This window comes from Oryx dammah, unplaced genomic scaffold (genome assembly GCF_014754425.2).
Source record: "Oryx dammah isolate SB20612 unplaced genomic scaffold, SCBI_Odam_1.1 HiC_scaffold_11, whole genome shotgun sequence".
NCBI classification, from domain to species: Eukaryota; Metazoa; Chordata; class Mammalia; order Artiodactyla; family Bovidae; genus Oryx; species Oryx dammah.
The window spans coordinates 26,701,718-26,722,256 of NW_024070195.1; the positions used below are offsets into that span (position 1 = coordinate 26,701,718).

Below are 20,539 nucleotides of genomic sequence, written 5' to 3' on the forward strand. Positions count from 1 at the left end.
AATTCAGCAATTTCACTTTCAAGATTTTAAGAAAGCAGTTAGAAATATGTAATATTTATGAAAAACTATAGTCTTTGAAGTTTTAGGTATAATAACAACAACAAAAAAGCTGAAATGAAGTAAGTGTTTATACTAAGAAACCTTGAAAAATCATGATGGATATATTTAACCAGACAGAGAAATGCTTTCACTCCTTAAGGAGTGAAATGTGCAGGTTATAAAATATTTCATCAATATAATCCTGACAGTGTTTATAGTACCTGGGTCTGTAGGCATATACAATAAGTATTTGGGAAAAGACTAGAAGGAACTATTCCAAAACACTGAGGGTGCCTATCCCTATGGGGCTGGAGGACTGATCATATTTTCTTTCATCATTGAGTTTTTATGTAATTTTTTCAGTGAGTTTGTATTAATTTCTTAATCAGAAAACACATTATAAATTATACAAGGGGAGTTAGGAAAATCATGTGCTAAATGGCTTACCTCGTTCCTCTTAAGATTCTGCTTGTGAACCCAGGAAACTATTTTCCAGGATCTTTACAAGGGATCCATTTCATCAAATGGTTTACTCCTCAGCCAGCCACTACCACTATAAATTTGATGTCATTTGGCAAAGGCAGATATTCATATCTGTGGCAAAAATATGCCTGATTTGTCCATCTACCCATCCATCTATCCAATATTTATCAAATGTTTACTGTGTTCTAGTTATTATATCAGAAGCTGGTGATTCAATGATGAATAGGATGCAACGTGCCTACTTTTAAGGGTCAGGAGGGGGCTAGACAATAAACAAGGGGGTCATGTGTTGTGATAAGGGCTATAGAGTGATAGAAAACAGTAAAGGCTGTTTTTTAAAAATTATTTTTACAATTGAAGTATATTTGATTCGCAATATTGTGTTACTTTCAGGTATACAGCAAAGTGATTCATATATATATAATATATTCTTTTCAGATTCTTTTCTCTTTTAGATTATTTTAAGATACTGAGTAAAGTTCCCTGTGCTATACAGGAGGTCCTTCTTGGTCATCTATTTTGTATATAGTTGTGTTTATATGTTAATCCTAAACTCCTGATTTGTCTCTCCCTACCCCTCTTTCTCCTTTGGTAATAGGAAGTTTTCTATGTCTGTGTGTCTATTTCTGTTTTGTCAATAAGTTCGTATCATTTTTTTTTAGATTCCACATATAAGAAATATGATTATGATATTTGTCTTTTGGCTTACCTCATTTAGCACGATGATTTCTAGGTCCATCTTAGTTGTTGCAAATGGCATTATTTCATTATTTTTTATGGCTAAGTAATACTCCATTGTATGTATGTACCACACCTTCTTTATCCACTCATTTGTTGATGGATGTTGAGTTTGCTTCCATGTCTAGGCTATTGTAAATAGTGCTTCAGTGAACATTGGGGAATGTGTATCTTTTAGAATTATAGTTTTTTTTCTCATATGTATGCTCAGGGTTGGGATTCCTGGCTTGGCTCAGAGGAGACTTTTCAGAAGAGGTGTCTTTTAAGCTGAGCTAAAGACAAGTGTCATTATGGAGAGTCAGACAGTGGGTGCAGCAAGTACAAATGACTCATCAAGTTTCATGAACTGTTAGAGGTCAGAAGGGCAGGAATAGGGTAGAAAGAAAGTAAAGTGGCTACAGATGAGCTCAGGGAGGCAGGAAGACCTTGAAGGCCATAGGAAAGAATTTGGATTATATTCTAAGAACAGACTAAGTATCTTTCTAAAATCACACTGTCAAGCCTTGATGGTATCAGGGCTAGAACCCAAGGCTTCTGACTAATGGTGTACTTAGCATGATGCTATGTTGTCAGCATCAGCAGCAAGAGGCTTGGCTGGGCTGTGCAGGTCCAGGAGATGAGACAGAAGAAGCAATTTCAGGCTAAGTGAGGGAGACAGAATGACAGCCTGTGTTTTTATTGCCTCCCCTAGAGAGCGAGTACAAGGAGATTACCTGCTTACCGTTGGGTCTGATCAGACCAACTGAAAGGGAAATAGGTCAGGAGTCAGGAAACTTAGGCTCTAGAACTCTCTACCACCATGTGGACCAAATGTTCTTTTCACATTCTATCAGAATAAATATTTGTGTGCAGGTGTGTATGCATGCCCACTATATAATCTGCCTTTGTATTTCTCTACATATGCATATGTCTATATTTAAATCTAGCCAGTTGCATTCCTTAATTCATAGGATGATTGTGGAAGAAAACATGACATTGTAATTAAGAAACTTTGAAATTTTGCAAATGTTAGTCTATTGTTGATATCCTGGTGTCTCTGCTCATCTTGGTGATGGCTTTTTAATGAAAAATATTCTAGTCAGATAATCAGAAAGGAAAAGGGAAAAGATATGATGAGCTAAAAGTTGTGAAAAAGTCTAAGGAGCAGAAAGGGGTTTTAACTCTTTTAGAGCAAGAAGAACATGATATTTTTCACTTTATTCTTTTATTGGGAAGCACATGCAGGCACACAGAGTGGGAAGCAGCCTGGAGACCCAGGACGGTGGGAGGCAGAGTCAGGGGTGCTTTGGTGGGCAGGCCTAAGCCCGACTTCACAGAGGTGGGGAGGAGGTGGGCCCTTCCACACCACGATCCCTGGTCTTTCCCAGGAAGATCAGTGGCCCCAACATGACATCTGCTTCTGTCGTGTATGAGACTGTGGGGAGCAGGCCGTCTCCTCCGGGAATGGCCCAGAAAGCCACAGCAATCCTTGCTACAAAATCGACAGATACCAGCAGGACCTCTGCTGGGGGACCAGCTGTTGGAGGGCTTGCTGAAGGGACAGGCTTTGTCTAGTTGGTCTAGGACTCTGTCAGCTGGAGTGACCTTCCGGTGGCAGGTGATAAATACCATGCTTCTGGAGTCACTAGTGACATGGACCAATCCACTGTGAACGGGAGGGCATTGCTACAGGCAGGTGGAAGGAGGGCAGGGCAACTGACCCCATTTTACTCTGACATTTGCTTTTGAAGAAACTAGAAAGGGTAGATGAAGGCTCATTAGGAGGTGGAAGCGCATGACCAAGAAAGGTTGTGAAGGAAGTCGGTTGCTTCTTCCCTCGGTATCCAAGATCATCCTATAGTGAGTGCAAAACACCCGCTCATACAAGTGAAGATCCACAGGGGGAAATGAACGTGAGAGGGAGCACAGAACAGGCAGAGGTGAAGGCAAATATTCTTTCTCTTGCCTAAAAAGCAAAACAAGGGGAATTCTGGAAATGTAGAAAGCTGGCAATGGCACCCCCCTCCAGTACTCTTGCCTGGAAAATCCCATGGACGAAGGAGCCTGGTGGGCTGCAGTCCATGGGGTCGCTAAGAGTCGGGCATGACTGAGCGACTTCACTTTCACATTTCACTTTCATGCATTGGAGAAGGAAATGGCAACCTACTCCAGCGTTCTTGCCTGGAGAATCCCAGGGACGGGGGAGCCTGGTGGGCTTCCGTCTATGGGGTTGCACAGAGTCGGACACAACTGAAGCGACTTAGCAGCAGCAGGCTTGCATTATCCCTGACAAAATTCCAGAATGAATTATTAATCAGATGGTTTGTGAGTCTTCAGAAATGGAAGTAACAATCTGGGAACCGATTCGCAAGGAACAGGATGGTGTGGGAAACCAAGTTCGTTTCCTTTCTGGTGACATTAGAAGAGATTTACGATGGCAGTGGTGAAACCACTATTCTATTAAACTATTCTACCCACTCCTCTACTCCCACCTCCAGTAGCAAAAGAAAGGGTCTAGCTGCAAAGCCCAAAATGCCCTGGCACAAACATAGAGTTGCTTTGAAGTCAGGTGTTTCACTTGGAAGGTGAATTTTGCATTCTACTTCCTCATATTTCCATAGGTATCTAAATATCACATCATATTTTAATTAAGAAGTTAAATTGATTTTCTTTTCTTTACTGAATCTTTGACTGCAGCCAACATTCCAGGAGCAAATGCTGTGGCTTTGTCTACCTATTGGATGATGGCTCGTCTAAATGGATGTGTAGCTACGTTACAGGCTCAGATTCCAAATGTATCTGAGCGTTGGGTCCACATCAGTGAGATGACCTGGAACAACAATGAACGTAAATTCCCACACTGACATTTCAACAATAATACCACCAACATCCCTACCACCCAAAACTAACAACGGCTGACTTTATCAGCCACTTCCAAGTGCCAGATTCTGTACAAATCCGTTGGCTTCATTTTGCTCCATCCCTCAATACCTTGTTTTATTTAAATGTATTCAGCTTTAATTGGAGGGTAGTTGCTTTACAATATTGTGTTGGTTTCTGCCCCAATACCTCTTGAAAACATGTTCTTTATGATTAGTAATTTCATTTTATAAACATGCTTTATAAACCAAAGCTTAGAGAATCATGTTTTCACAATGTCAGATGGATGGTAGATATCTGTTTAGGGATTTGAATCTAGTTGGTCAGCTTCCAAGCCTCAACTCTGCATGCTAATACTCAGAAAATTGTCATGGCTCTGAGACTTCAAGTTCACTGTAGTCTTAATTTAAGCTTGAAAGTGAAAGTTAGTCACTTAGGTGTGTCTGACTCTGCGACCCCCTGGACTGTAGCCCACCAGACTCCTCTGTCCATGGAATTCTCCAGGCAAGAGTACTGGAGTGGGTTGCCATTTCCTTCTCCAATTTAAACTTGGGGGGCTACAAAACGAATACAGTATTAAGTGCCATGGTGGGGAGGGCTTAGGTAAGGGGAGACCACAGCCTCAAAGGTCAGCCAAACTGGGCTGCAAAATGTTAAAATATTGACACTGTACAGTAGGTCCAGAAGATAGTGGGTATGGGAGTCATGTCTTGGATGGATATGGAGCTGAGAATATTCTAGCCTGAAGATAAGGAGATTAAGTAGGTGTAATAGTTATCCTGCTCATTACTTCTAACGAAGTATGGGAAAAACCATTTTTGATATTGATTTGAAAAAAATATAGTTTGACATGATAGTTTCTCAAGCAGTGACCTTTTGCCCTTTTCATCACCAATCTTGGTCTTCCCATGGGATCTGCCATCTTGGCCGTGATGCTCCATCTCAAAACTTAGGAGTACTGCTTTAGCAGTTGGGACCCCTGAAGCCTCATCTTGGAGCTGTCATACTTTTTGTGTTTGACTTCATGCAAATCCTTAGGTCTCTTTGGGTTACACTTTTCTTATGCCTCTACCTACTTTACTGGCTGAAATGAGATCATACATATGAAATTGTTAAAAAGTGTAAAACATCATGCATTGTTATAACTAATCATCTAGGAGCTAGTTGCAACAATGCCTAAAGCCAGGATTATTCTCGAGCAAGTATCACACCTGTTGGGGGCCATACCCTGCAAACTCCATGGTCTCGTTTCCTCTGACCACATATTTTTAGACTTTCTGTAATGCTACACTGCTGTTTTTCATTTTGAACCCACTCTGGTTTCTCTCCTTAAAGCAAGAGGACTTTTAAAGCAAGTGGCTGGTAATATAACTGGCACATATATCGAATCTCCTTAGTCTGGGCTGTTAAGTAAGTTTAATTAATTTACTAAGTTAATGTTCCACTGCTAGCAACAGAGACTCATTGCCATCAGCTGGGGAGAGGGAATTGAAAGCCTAAATGAGCTCATTTTTTCACAGTTGGAATTAGGGACCAGTTAGCCAGTTGTGTGGGTTTTCCAATTTCTCCATCTGCCTTGGGGGCATTTAGCAATTCACTCCCCAAACAGAGTGTAAGAACAGGAAGAGAGAAGGGGTAAAGAAAAAAAGAAATTTTTTCCCCAACATTTGCTTCCATTTTTGGAACTGGAAGTATTATCTGTGTATTGCTTGTTCGGCTGCGCTTGGAGAAGCTTTTGCTAAATGTGCCTGATAGATCTGGAAAAGAGAAAGGCCCCAGTGAAAGATATTTACCATGTGCATTTTCATTGCAGGGTGTGCAGATAAAGGGAAAACAAATAAACAATAAAAGAATGGAAACAAAATTACAGAAATTTGCAAAATTTGACAAATGGTGGCCTGTAGTTGCCACAAGCTAATGGCTTGCAATGATTAATAAGAGTAAAAATAATTGCATTTCATTAAGATTGATGACACCCCATTTAACCTCCCCTCTCGTTTCAGCCCTAAAGTGGAAAGAGATGAAGTTCTCATCTATAATAGCTCCTGTACCATTACCATGGAAACTGAGGCAAAGATGGAGTGTGAGACGCCTAATCAGCCAATTACCGCCAAGATTACTGAGATACGGAAAAGCCGGGGCCAGAACACTCAGGTATAATCAAATCTTTTTTACAGACTGATTCAAACAGCTCAAATTAAATTTGTAATATTGTGTACATTAAAAAAACAATTTAGCCCAAATGGCAGCGATATATAATATTAAATGCTCTCAAACTTTGAGGAGCTGGTCTAATGCACAGCATCTGAATTCATAGTTAGCTATGGTTAATCATATATTTTCTTAAAAATAAATGAGTGCTGCCTGGGCTTTTTTAAAGCAAATTCTGAGCAGATAATCTCAGCATTTTGTCCTGCTTTCCATGAGCACGTTTGAAAGAAGCTCTCTGTGGTTTATTTCTCCATGAAATAAATGGCCTACAATTTAACCAGGCCCTTCTGGAAGGTTTCCAAATCACTCAGCCATCTTCATTTGGTGGGATGACAGTGTCTGCTGGCCTGTCCCGTTCATGTGTGTGCCGTACAGAACAAACAGAATGGAAACTTCCACTTCTGCGAGGATGACATGGAAATTAGGACCGAAGAGGGAAAGGGTCTCCAGGGTCATCTGGCCCCGCCTCCCTCCTTCCTCTATCCATTTTACATCATCTTAGCCACCCCTCCAAGGGGCTCTTGTAAGAAGGTGTTCTTAAAAGTCCCCAGTGAGAAATTCCACAGCCTCCCAGGGAATTTTTGAAAATTGAAATCAGAGGCGAAGCGCTCTTTGGAAATATATCAGATAATCTTTTACGACTCTCTGGGCTGCTCATGGTACACAGATAAAAATAATATTTATTGAGCACCTACTCCCTTAGGTGTCTTTCTCTTTATGAAAGCGATCCTCAGATCTTCCTGTCTCTTTTATTGAGACAAACCTTTACTGAGTGCCTATTAAGTGCCACACAGGGTCGTAGATCTTGTAAATGTTGCTCAGATGAAGGCTTTGCAATCCCAAACTGTACTTCCTGGGTTCGTGAGGCGTGGTTTTCTCTAACTTCTGGGCTGGTGCTGAAAATGCATGCTATGATAAGCAACGTGATTTTTCTGTTCCCTGTCTGCCTTCCCATCTCCCCCTCACCCAGCCCCCCAGTATCTCCCTGTCCACCCTCCCTCTTCCAGGCTTCTCATGCCCCTTTCCTGAGCCTTCAGGTGGTTGTACGGCTGTCACTTCTTCCTCCACTGTGTCTGCCCGCCGCCCCCGCCTCCTCCGCCAAATGCACCTCTTCCTTTCAGTGCTTCAGCACATCAACAGCTTTAATTCTTCATCTGCAGCACTATGGTCCCCTAATAACAGCCTCCTCTTCACATCAGTGCCCCTTCTCAGCAGTTGGCTGGCAGTGATGTCTCAAAGGTTTACGGTAGTGAGCGAGGCTGCTAAATTAGTCTCGAAATGTAGAAAGAGAACTGTGGGCTGAAGACTAGCTCTGGGACACTGAGCAGTCCTTAAGACTTTCTGGGCCTCTGTTTCTGCCTTGGGAAATAAGCTGGGTTGTTGGTCTGCTCATCTGAACAAATGTGGTGACAGAGAGGAAGAGGCAGGTGGCACAGGAGTAAGGAGTGGGCTTTGAGCTGGACTGCTGGGGCTGGAACAGATCCCTTGCTCCCTGGGGGACTTCTGGCAACTTAGCCCCTCTGTGCATCAGTTTTCTCATCTGTAAAGTGGGGATAATAATGGTACCTGCCTGATAGGGTTGATGTGAGGATTCTAGTGTGCGAGCTGCTGTGAATTGCATCTCACATAGTCACTGTCCAGTGTTGGCTGTTCTTGGCTGTGCTGTTTGCTAGTTTCAGTGCAAGAAAATGAAACAGGATCATTTCTCTGTAGTGTTCACTGCTTTGACCAGATGATTTCCCTTGGATTTCTCTGAATTTTCTATTATCTCAAAGACTAACTTTGAATTTGACGACTAGATGTCTGAAATCTTTAAATATTTACCTTCCTCCCTCCCCCTTTGGTAACCGTACGTTTGTTTTCAATGTCCATGAATCTGTTTATGTTTTATAAATAAGGTCATTTGATCATTTTAGATTCTACATGTAAGTGATATCATAAAATATGTGGCTTTCCTGTCTGACTAACTTCACTTAGTGTAATCATCTCTTGTTCCATCCATGTTGCTGTGAATGGCATTATTTCATTTCTTTTTATGGTTAATATTCCATTATGTGTTTGTATATGTATATACATATATATACACCACATTTTCTTTATTTGTTCATCTGTTGATGGACATTCAGGTTGCTTCCATGTCTTGGCTATTATAAATAGTGCTGGTATGCACATTGGGCTGCATGTATTTTTTTGAATTAGAGTTTTCATTATTTCTGGATTTATCTGGAGTGGGATTGCTGGATCATGTGGTAATTCAATTTCTAGTTTTTTAAAGAACTTACATACTGTAATCCATAGTGGCTACACCAATTTATCAATACATTCCCACTAACAGTGTAGGAGAGTTCTCTTTTCTATCTACCCTCTCCAGTGTTTATTATTTGTAGATTTTTTGATGGCCATTCTGACCAGTGTGAGGTAACACCTCATTGTACTTTTGATTTACGTTTCTCTAATAATTGGTGGCGTTCAGCGTCCTTCTCTTTCCCCGTTTCCCAGCCCACTTGAATATTTTGCTGAAATGCTACTTCCTGGATGAAGTCTGTCCTTCCCACCCTATTTAAAGTTACAACCCAGTGCTGCTTACTCCATGTGTCATGCTGGCAATTTTCCTTAGTCTATTCCATTTTTTTTCCCCTAGACCTTGTCACCTGCTAACATATTATGTAAGGTAATATGTTATTATTACATAAAATAAACAAATAAGTTCTGTTTATTTATTGTTTAGTGTCTGACTTTACTTGCTAGAATATGATCTCCAAGGAGGCAGAGTGTTTGCTTTGTTCACTGGTTTGTCTCAAGTATCTAGAACAAAGCCTGAATCAATTGTACAAACAGACAATATATAAATAAAAGTAAGAACAGTTAAAAGAAACCTTCTCACATGTTCCTTCTCTAATTGCATCCCCTGAAGTTTCTGTCTGAAAGAAGGCACACACACACACACACAAACACACACACACACACACACACACACACAGGTATAGATATACCCGTTTGCACACAAAGGTGTTATTGTGTCATTAATATTGTTCTTCAACTTGTATTCTTAAAAAACCTATTGACAGTCTAGGATATCAGCTCCTGAAAAGAGGAACTTTGTTTTGTGGCTCCTGTTTCCCAAAGCTTAGAACGATGTCTAATACACAGCAAATCCTCTTAAAGTTTATTGAAAGGACAAATAGGTTTATAAATGAAAGAATGCTTCATGGTCATCTTCCCATTTTAGCATAGGTACATTTTTCTCTTCTTCAGAAAATGTTGTATTGCTATGGTACATCAAAACAAGAGAAAAGATATTAGGAAAAAAAAGATCTAAAATGTTGCTGCAAAACGCAATAAGGTGCCATAACAACCAGCAGTTTTGAAGAATTCCTGAAGCATAAAGAGTGGGTTGCATTGGATGGGTAGAGAAATCGTAGCAGAATAAACATGATGCAAAGTCAGTTTAGAGAAAACTGATAAAAAGAGTCCACTATACTTTTCAATGGAGTTCCCAGAGAAATTCCAAACTTGAGAGTCCAGCAGAGCAGGTATCTGAGTGACTAATGAAAGAATTGCTTGGGAGAACTGCTAGGGCCTTTTCCCTCACTTTTCCCTCTCTCTCTTTTTCTGTGTCCCCGTGGTGGCTCTGTGGCTCTCAAGATGAAGTCTTAAGAGTGATTCACAAAGCAAAAAAGGGATTATTTTCTTGGAGATAGGAGATGGGTGTGGTCCTTTGTGGGTATCAGTGTCTTTTTTAAACTTGGCCCAACCCAAGGCAACTCTGAGATTCCAGGACAGACTCAGGGAGAGAAGGAAGAAAAGGGTGGGGAAAGCCACGTTCTTCTCATTTCTGCCTCTGAGGAATCCCTTTACTTTCCCTCCACTCATCCAGATGTTTCACCCAGCAATTTCCACTGTGCTAACTTGAAGAGGTTTCTGTGAACATCTGATCTGCCACATCAGTAGAAAAAGAAGTCAGAAACAGTGCTGTTAAAGTTATCTGGCAGGTGATTTTAAACCTAGAATCCTACACCCGGTGCAACACTATTTGGAATAGAAACAAAATAAAGACGTATACGCTATACAAAATTTAGAAAGTTTATCACCCTTGTGCACGCTCTGAAAAATGACATGCTCTGGCAAACCATAAAATGAATCCAAGAAGATGGAATGAGAAACAAACTAATGAACGAAGAACCCGAAAATAGCAAAACCAGAGAAAAACGGTTGGAAATATGACTGTGAAGCTTAATATAGTTAAGAATGGACTCTTAACCAAACAGAGGAAGGGACCTCCCATGTCAAGGAGATAAAATAAAAGGACGACAAAAAACAGGCATAAGCACCCTTCTTGATAAAGTGAGGAGATTTTTGTAACATAAGGACAACATGTCAAGATGGAAAGTATATGGGAATGTGGATGAATTCATGGGGAATAGGAACATAAAAATTAAGTTCCTGCAAAGGGAGGGACATTTAGATAAAAAACAGGACAGTTTGCCCCACTGGACCCTAGAAGAGCTTTGGATTTAGATAAATTTAGGTACCAGGAAGGAGCTTCCCTAGTAACTCAGCTTGTAAAGAATCCACCTGCAATGCAGGAAACTCCATTTCATTTCCTGGGTCAGGAAGATCCCTTGGAGAAGGGATAGGCTACCCACTCCAGTATTCTTGGGCTTCCCTGGTGGCTCAGATGATAAAGAATCTGCTTGCCACGTGGGAGACTTGGGTATGATCCCTGGGTTAGGAAGATTCCCTGGAGGAGGGCATGGCAACCCATTCTAGTATTCTTGCCTGGAGAATCCCAACAGAGGAGCCTGGCAGGCTATAGTTCATGGGGTGGCAATGAGTTGGACATGACTGAGTGACTAAGCATGCTTGTATGCGCGCACATGCACGCACACACACACGCACACACACACACACGCACACACACACACACACACACACAGGTATCAGGAAATGGACAAGAGTCTGGAGGGGTTGTTTGAAATCTCTATAAAGAGTAGCTAGAGCCCAGGACATTACTGCTGGCAGACCCAGTCTGATATCTCCTTACCACTCCTTCCTCCAGGAAGCAGAGACTTAATTGATGGACATACTGAATTAGTGAGGTATTAATTAGGCGCTTGATGGAACCTATTAGGTTCCAAATAGGAAAAGGAGTATGTCAAGCCTGTACATTGTCACCCTACTTATTTAACTTATATGCAGAATACATCATGAGAAATGCTGGGCTATATGAAGCACAAGCTGGAATCAAGATTGCTGGGAAAAATATCAATAAGCTCAGATATGCAGATGACACCACCTTTATGGCAGAAAGTGAAGAACTAAAGAGCCTTTTGATGAAAGTGAAAGAGGAGAGTAAAAAAGTTGGCTTAAAGCTCAACATTCAGAAAACTAGGATCATGGCATCTGGTCCCATCACTTCATGGCAAATAAATGTGGAAACAGTGGAAACAGTGGCTGACTTTCTTTTTGGGGGGCTCCAAAATCACTGCAGATGGTGACTGCAGCCATGAAATTAAAAGAAGCTTACTCTTTGGAAGGAAAGTTATGACCAATCTAGGCAGCATATTGAAAAGCAGAGACTTTACTTTGCCAACAGAGGTCTGTCTAGTCAAGGCTATGGTTTTTCCAGTAGTCATGTATGGATGTGAGAGTTGGACTATAAAGAAAGCTGAGCACTAAAGAATTGATGCTTTTGAACTGTGGTGTTAGAGAAGACTCTTAAGAGTCCCTTGGACTCCAAGGAGATCCAACCAGTCCATCCTAAAGATCAGTCCTGAGTGTTCATTCGAAGGACTGATGTTGAAGCTGAAACTGCAATACTTTGGCCACCTGATGTGAGGAGATGACTCATTTGAAAAGACCCTGATGCTGGGAAAGATTGAAGGCGGGAGGAGAAGGGGATGACAGAGGATGAGATTGTTGGATGGTACCATCGACTCAATGGACATGAGTCTGAGTGAACTCCGGGAGCTGGTGATGAACAGGGAGGCCTGGTGTGCTGTGGTCCATCGGGTCACAGAGAGTCAGACACAACTGAGCGACTGGACTGAATGGAACTGTCCAGCACAGGGGAGGAGGGGATGGAGAATACAAGATTTCCAAGTTGGAAGATTGTTTATCTCCCCCAACTCCCTACAAAATTTTTTTGTTTTTTTGCCCCCAGCTCCAGTATCCTGGTAATTAAAATTCTGTTCTTTCCAGAAAGGAGATTGGAAGATCCATTTTTTTTTTTTTTGAGCTAAAGACCCATGGGTTTGGATATTTGGAAGCCTTATGACGTCCCACTTACACAGATTGTCCAATTCAATTTTTAGTGCATTGCTCTTAAATGTGAACAGACAGACTTCTGGTTTTGGCCACAAGAGGGTGATGTTTTAGACTTACCCACCTGCTGGGTTTCCCTGGTGGCTCAGTCGGTAAAGAATTTGCCTGCAATGTGGGAGACCTGGGTTCAGTCCCTGGGTTGGGAAGATCCCCGGGGGAACGGAATAGCTCCCACTCCAGTATTCTGGCCTGGAGAATTCTATGGACTGTATAGTCCATGAAGTCGCAAAGAGTCAGACACGAGTGAGAGACTTTCACTTCCACTTCACTTTCATCTGCTGTACATGACTGTAAAACAAGTTAGAATATATTTCAGGCTTTAGGTAATAGACACAAGGCTGTGATCCTTGAGAGAAGGGAAACACACAAGGAGAGCAAGCCCCTTTCTGTCTGAGGACACTATTCTAGACACAGTATAGGGAGAGAGACCTCAAGCAGAGAGAGACAGCATCCCTGGGGGGGCCATCGGAAGCTGGAGCTCCGGGCTGCTTTTGTAGGGAGGAGGCATGGAAATGGAAGTGGAGGTGAGAGGGAGAGAAAAATATTTAATGAGATGATGGCCAATTTTTCCCAAATTTGATAAAATACAATCCTACAGATCCAAAAAACTTGAAAGTCACTCTATTGTGTCCGACTCTTTGCAACCCCATGGACTGATATAGTCCGTGGAATTCTCCAGGCCAGAAAACTGGAGTGGGTAGCCTTTCCCTTCTGCAGGGGGTCTTCCCAACTTAGGGATCTAACCCTGGTCTCCTGCATTGCAAGTGGATTCTTTACCAGCTGAGCCACAAAGGAAGCCCAAGAATACTGGAGTGAGTAACCTATCCCTTTTCCAGCGGATCTTCCTGACCCAGGAATCGAACCAGGGTCTCTTACGTTGCAGACATATTCTTTACCAACTGAGCTATGAGGGAAGCCAAAAAGCTTAATGAATCCAAATCAGAAGAAACATTAAGAGATCCATTACTGGATTTTTCAATAATGTTAAGATATTAATGTTATAATGTTAAGATGTCAGTTCTAAGTTAATATTCAGAATCAATGCAATTCCAATAAAACAACCCAACTTTTTATTTTGGTAGCAGTGTCCAAGCTCATTAAAAATTTCTATGGAAATGCGATGAATAATCAAATATACCTTTGAAAAAAACAAACTTTGATGAGTTACCCTGCCTGATTTCAAGTCTACTGTAAAGCTATGGTAATCAATCAGAGTTCTAGGCAAGATCTCATTTGAAAGCAGTGCTCTATTGCCAGAAGTATGTTTGAAAACTCTTACTGCAGTGCTGTGGAAACCAGGGAAGGGGAGAGACTGAATGAAGGGGTGATGAGGTGCTTCAGAAGATAATCTGATTAGAAGGTCCTTAGGAGGAGCCTGGTGGGCTGCAGTCCATGGAAGAGTCGGACACGACTGAGCGACTTCCCTTTCACTTTTCACTTTCATGCATTGGAGAAGGAAGTGACAACCCACTCCAGTGTTCTTGCCTGGAGAATCCCAGGGACGGGGGAGCCTGGTGGGCTGCTGTCTATGGGGTCGCACAGAGTTGGACACGACTGAAGCGACTTAGCAGCAGCAGCAGCAGTGATGCTTGAGGCTGCAGGATAGTATCGATGGGGAGGAAAACCAGATTTTGTGGGGATAAAGAGTAAGTGAGTGGTGAGTAAACACAGCAGCTGATGCAGAACACAAGTAGGAAGATAAAGGACAGATGAAGATTGAGAGTGGGTAACCAGCCCCTTCCTCATGCAGTACTCAGTACCTCAATATCATTGGCACTAGGGATGGTTTCTTTTCTTTCTTTCTTTCCTTTTTGGTATTTTAATGTACTTTATGTATAACGTCATTAAAAAATAGTTTTCATTGGAACATAGTTGCTTTACAATGTCATGTTAGTTTCTGCTGTACAGCAAAATGAATCAGCCATATATGTATACATGTGTACCCTCCCCTTTGGACTTCCTTGGGAACACACTGTATAATAGCACAGGGAGTTCTACTCAAGGCAACTCTGGTGACCCGAAAGGGATGGGTTCTTATGTTCAGGGCACTTTGATTCAAGTGGGGATCTTTAAGGACGTTACTTGATTTGACTAGACAGAATCTCTGCAGGTGTCTCACCCTATTCATTCTTCTGTGTGCGTGTGTGCGTGTGTGTGTGCACGCATGCTCAGTCGCTTGGTCGTGTTCATTCTTCTAGTGACTACAAAATAAATGTCACGTGCTCCTCATGTTAGCTGGTTGAATCACTGCCATTTATTTTAGAAATATTTATATTTTAAAATGCACTTCAATGCCTAGATTGCTGTTAAAAAAAGTAAGGCCCCACTACTTAATTTAATTCCTACTTTCTGTTTAAGGACATTCTCTTAGAAAATTGATGCAAAACAGTGATGTGACAGATTTTCAGTTCAGTTCAGTCACTCAGTTGTGTCCGACTCTTTGCAACCACATGAATCGCAGCACGCCAGGCCTCCCTGTTCATCACCATCTCCCGGAGTTCACTCAGACTCACGTCCATCGAGTCCGTATGCCATCCAGCCATCTCATACTCTGTTATCCCCTTCTCCTCCTGCCCCCAACCCCTCCCAGCATCAAAGTCTTTTCCAGTGAGTCAACTCTTCTCATGAGGTGGCCAAAGTACTGGAGCTTCAGCTTTAGCATCATTCCTTCCAAAGAAATCCCAGGGTTGATCTCCTTCAGAATGGACTGGTTGGATCTCCTTGCAGTCCAAGGGACTCTCAAGAGTCTTCTCCAACACCACAGTTCAAAAGCATCAATTCTTCGGTGCTCAGCTTTCTTCACAGTCCAACTCTCACATCCATACATGACCACAGGAAAAACCATAGCCTTGACTAGACGGACCTTAGTCGGCAAAGTAATGTCTCTGCTTTTGAATATACTATCTAGGTTGGTCATAACTTTTCTTCCAAGGAATAAGCGTCTTTTAATTTCATGGTTACAATCACCATCTGCAGTGATTTTGGAGCCCCCAAAAATAAAGTATGACACTGTTTCCAGTGTTTCCCCATCTATTTCCCATGAAGTGATGGGACCAGATGCCATGATCTTCGTTTTCTGAATGTTGAGCTTTAAGCCAACTTTTTCGCTCTCCTCTTTCACTTTCATCAAGAGGCTTTTTAGCTCCTCTTCACTTTCTGCCATAAAGGTGGTGTCATCTGCATATCTGAGGTGATTGATATTTCTCCCAGCAATCTTGATTCCAGCTTGTGTTTCTTCCAGTCCAGCATTTCTCATGATGTACTCTGCATAGAAGTTAAATAAGCAGGGTGACAATATACAGCCTTGATGCACTCCTTTTCCTATTTGGAACCAGTCTGTTGTTCCATGTCCAGTTCTAACTGTTGCTTCCTAACCTGCATACAGATTTCTCAAGAGGCAGGTCAGGTGGTCTGGTATTCCCATCTCTTTCAGAATTTTCCACAGTTTATTGTGATCCACACAGTCAAAGGCTTTGGCATAGTCAATAAAGCAGAAATAGATGTTTTTCTGGAACTCTCTTGCTTTTTCCATGATCCAGCAGATGTTGGCAATTTGACTCTGCCTTTTCTAAAACCAGCTTGAACATCAGGGAGTTCATGGTTCACGTATTGCTGAAGCCTGGCTTGGAGAATTTTGAGCATTACTTTACTAGCATGTGAGATGAGTGCAATTGTGCAATAGTTTGAGCATTCTTTTGCATTGCCTTTCTTTGGGATTGGAATGAAAACTGACCTTTTCCAGTCCTGTGGCCACTGCTGAGTTTTCCAAATGTGCTGGCATATTGAGTGCAGCACTTTGACAGCATCATCTTTCAGGATTTGAAATAGCTCCACTGGAATTCCATCACCTCCACAAGTTCTGTTTGTAGTGATATTTTCTAAGGTCCACTTGACTTCACATTCCAGGATGTCTGGCTCTAGGTGAGTGATCAAACTATCGTGATTATTTGGGTCATAAAGTTCTTTTTTGTACACTTTTTCTGTGTATTCTTGCCACCTCTTCTTAATATCTTCTGCTTCTGTTAGGTCCATACCATTTCTGTCCTTTATTGAGACCATCTTTGCATGAAATTTTCCCTTGGTATCTCTAATTTTCTTGAAGAGATCTCTAGTCTTTCCCATTCTTTGTTTTCCTCTATTTCTTTGCATTGATTGCTGCATCTTCTTGCTATTCTTTGGAACTCTGCATTCAGATGCTTATATCTTTCTTTTTCTCCTTTGCTTTTCACCTCTCTTCTTTTCCCAGCTATTTTTAAGGCCTATTCAGAAAGCCATTTTGCTTTTTTGCATTTCTTTTCCATGGTGATGATCTTGATCCCTGTCTCCTGTACAGTGTTATGAACCTCATTCCATAGTTCATCAGGCACTCTGTCTATCAGATCTAGGCCCTTAAATCTATTTCTCACTTCCACTGTATAATCATAAGGGATTTGATTTAGGTCATACCTGAATGGTCTAGCGGTTTTCCCTACTTTCTTCAATTTAAGTCTGAATTTGGGAATAAGGAGTTCATGATCTGAGCCACAGTCAGCTCCTGGTCTTGTTTTTGTTGACTGTATAGAGCTTCTCCATCTTTGGCTGCAAAGAATATAATCAATCTGATTTCGGTGTTGACCATCTGGTGATGTCCATGTGTAGAGTGTTCTCTTGTGTTGTTGGAAGAGGGTGTTTGCTATGACCAGTGCATTTTCTTGGCAAAACTCTTATTAGTCTTTGCCCTGCTTCATTCCGCATTCCAAGGCCAAATTTGCCTGTTACTCCAGGTGTTTCTTGACTTCCTACTTTTGCATTCCAGTCTCCTATAATGAAAAGGACATCTTTTTGGGGTGTTAGTTCTAAAAAGTCTTGTAGGTCTTCATAAAACCGTTCAACTTCGGCTTCTTCAGCATTACTGGTTGGGGCATAGACTTGGATAACTGTGATATTGAATGGTTTGCCTTGGAGACGAACAGAGATCATTCTGTCGTTTTTGAGATTGCATCCAAGCACTGCATTTCGGACTCTTTTGTTGACCATGATGGCTACTCCATTTCTTCTGAGGGATTCCTGCCTGCAATAGTAGATATAATGGTCATCTGAGTTAAATTCACCCATTCCAGTCCATTTTATTTCGCTGATTCCTAGAATGTCGACATTCACCCTTGCCATCTCTTGTTTGACCACTTCCAATTTGCCTTGATTCATGGACCTGACATTCCAGGTTCCTATGCAATACTGCTCTTTACAGCATCGGATCTTGCTTCTATCACCAGTCATATCCACAACTGGGTATTGTTTTTGCTTTGGCTCCATCCCTTCATTCTTTCTGGAGTTATTTCTCCACTGGTCTCCAGTAGCATATTGGGCAGCTGATGACCTGGGGAGTTCCTCTTTTGGTATCCTATCATTTTGCCTTTTCATACTGTTCATGGGGTTCTCAAGGCAAGAATACTGAAGTGGCTTGCCATTCCCTTCTCCAGTGGACCACGTTCTGTCAGACCTCTCCACCATGACCCGCCCGTCTTGGGTTGCCCCGCAGGCATGGCTTGGTTTCATTGAGTTAGACAAGACTGTGGTCCTATCGTGATTAGATTGACTAGTTTTCTGTGAGTAGATTTTACGTTTATAAAAATAATGTGTGTACCTAATTAGAGGCTAATTTGAAAACCTGCTTTCTATTCCCTAATGATTTTGTTTGTTCTGTTACTGAAACCCCATAGCACTTTCCCACTTTTGTCTCCTTTTCCCCTCCTTTTGGTCTTAATTCCTTTCCTTTTCTTCCCCCCCTCCTTTTCTCCCTTCTCTTCTATTACTTTCCCTTCTCTTCTATCCCCTATCTCTCCCTCACTACCCCCCCCCTTTTATTTTTTCTCCCCTTTCTTCCTTTTTTCCCTTTAAATCATCTCTTTTATTCAGTGTTTATCCTCAGGCTGTGTGCCTTTTCAGGAGATGCTTTTGGAAGCAGGGTTGAGCTGGTTGTTAAGCTTAAGGGCCTAATAATTAAGTGGTAGTTGCCTCCCAAGATGAATGGGTGTTTAACTGATTTTCCAGAGTTGTTCCTTTTTTATTCCTGCATACAAAACAATTTGTTTTTATTAGAGATATAAAGTCACATAACATTTTTTATAATCCTATCACTCAGAAAGACACACACATGAACAGTGTTGCCAGGCAAATTTTTAAATGAGAATATTGTTAAATATGAAATATTTTTATAATCCACATTTCATCTTAAATATTTTGTAAAATTTTTATATTATTAAATAATGTTACAGTTTTTCAGGGGTTGCATAGTATTCCATCATTTGGATGTTCTATATTTTTTTTGAGAATTTCTTCTTTTTTAAAAATTAATTTATTTATTATAATTGAAGGCTAATTATTTTACAGTATTGTAGTGGTTTTTGCCACACATGGACATGAATCAGCCACAGGTGTACATGTATCCCTCTGTCCTGAACCCTCCCTCCCACCTCCCTCCCCATTCCATCCCTCTGGGTTGTTCCAATGCACTGGCGTTGAATGCCCTGTTTCATGCATTGAACTTGGACTGGTCATCTGTTTCACATATGGTAATATACATGTTTCAATGCTATTCTCTCAACTCATTCTGCCGTCTCCTTCTCCCAGAGAGTCTAAACGTCTCTTCTTTATATCTGTGTCTCTTTTGCTGTCTTGCATATAGGGTCATCATTACCATCTTTCTAAATTCCATATATGCTTTAATATACTGTATTGGTGTTTTTCTTTCTGACTTACTTCACTCTGTATATACTTCACTCCAGTTTCATCCACCTTAGAACTGACTCAAGTGTTTTTTAATAGCTGAGTATTATTCCATTGGATATATGTACCACAACTTTCTTATCCATTCATCTGCTGATGGACATCTGGGTTGCTTCCATGTCCTGACTATTATAAACAGTGCTGCGATGAACATTGGGGTACATGTGTCTCTTTCAATTCTGGTTTCCTCGGTGTGTATGCCCAGCAGTGAGATTGCTGGGTCATAAGGCAGTTCTATTTGCAGTTTTTTAAGGAATCTCCACACTGTTCTCTATAGTGGCTGTACTAGTTTGCATTCCCATGAACAGTGTAAGAGGGTTCCCTTTTCTCCACACCCTCTCCAGCATTTATTGTTTGTAGACTTTTTGATAGCAGTCATTCTGACTGGTGTGAGATGGTACCTCACTGTGGTTTTGATATTTGCATTTCACTGATAACAAGTGACATTGTGTATCTTTTCATGTGTTTGTTAGCCATCTGTATGTCTTCTTTGGAGAAATGTCTCTCTAGTTCTTTGGCCCATTTTTTGATTGGGTTGTTTGTTTTTCTGCTATTGAGCTGCATGAGCTGCTTGTATATTTTGAGATTAATTCTTTGTCAGTTGCTTCGTTTGCTATTTTCTCCCATTCCAAAGGCTGTCTTTTCACCTTGCTTATAGTTTCCTTCATTGTGCAAAACTTTTGTTTAATTAGGTCCCATTTGTTTATTTTTGCTTTTATTTCCATTACTCTGGGAGGTGGGTCATAGAGGATCTTGCTGTGATTTATGTCAGAGAATGTTTTGCCTATGTTTTCCTCTAGGAGTTTTATAGTTTCTGGTCTGGATTTAGATCTTTAGTCCATTTTGAGTTTATTTTTGTGCGTGGTGTTAGAAAGTGTTTTAGTTTCATTCTTTTGAGTTGTTCCTTCTAGCTAAGGATGTCCTGCAGTTCTGCAGTCAGTTCGCTTCACAGTAGCCTCCTCCACCATCCAGTCCTCATCTGTTTTGAGCCCAAGAGGGCTTCACACCATTTTGAAGGGTGATGGGCCACCTCACTCGCTTAGCTTGTGGGTAGAAATATTTTATGTCTAGGGCTTGACTCTCCAGACCTCTCTTTTCCTTTGCCTTCATGATTAGATGG

At 41.3% G+C, this 20,539-nt stretch overlaps 1 protein-coding gene across 1 annotated transcript in view; it reads left to right on the forward strand.

Annotated features, from left to right (window-relative positions):
• The window catches only part of PKHD1 (PKHD1 ciliary IPT domain containing fibrocystin/polyductin), a 452,170-nt gene that overhangs the window by 76,112 nt on the left and 355,519 nt on the right, over nt 1-20,539 (forward strand). Inside the window, exon 34 of the mRNA XM_040249475.1 lies at nt 6,123-6,273. Coding sequence (XP_040105409.1) covers nt 6,123-6,273 — 151 coding nt within the window. The remainder of the gene's footprint in view (nt 1-6,122; nt 6,274-20,539) is intronic.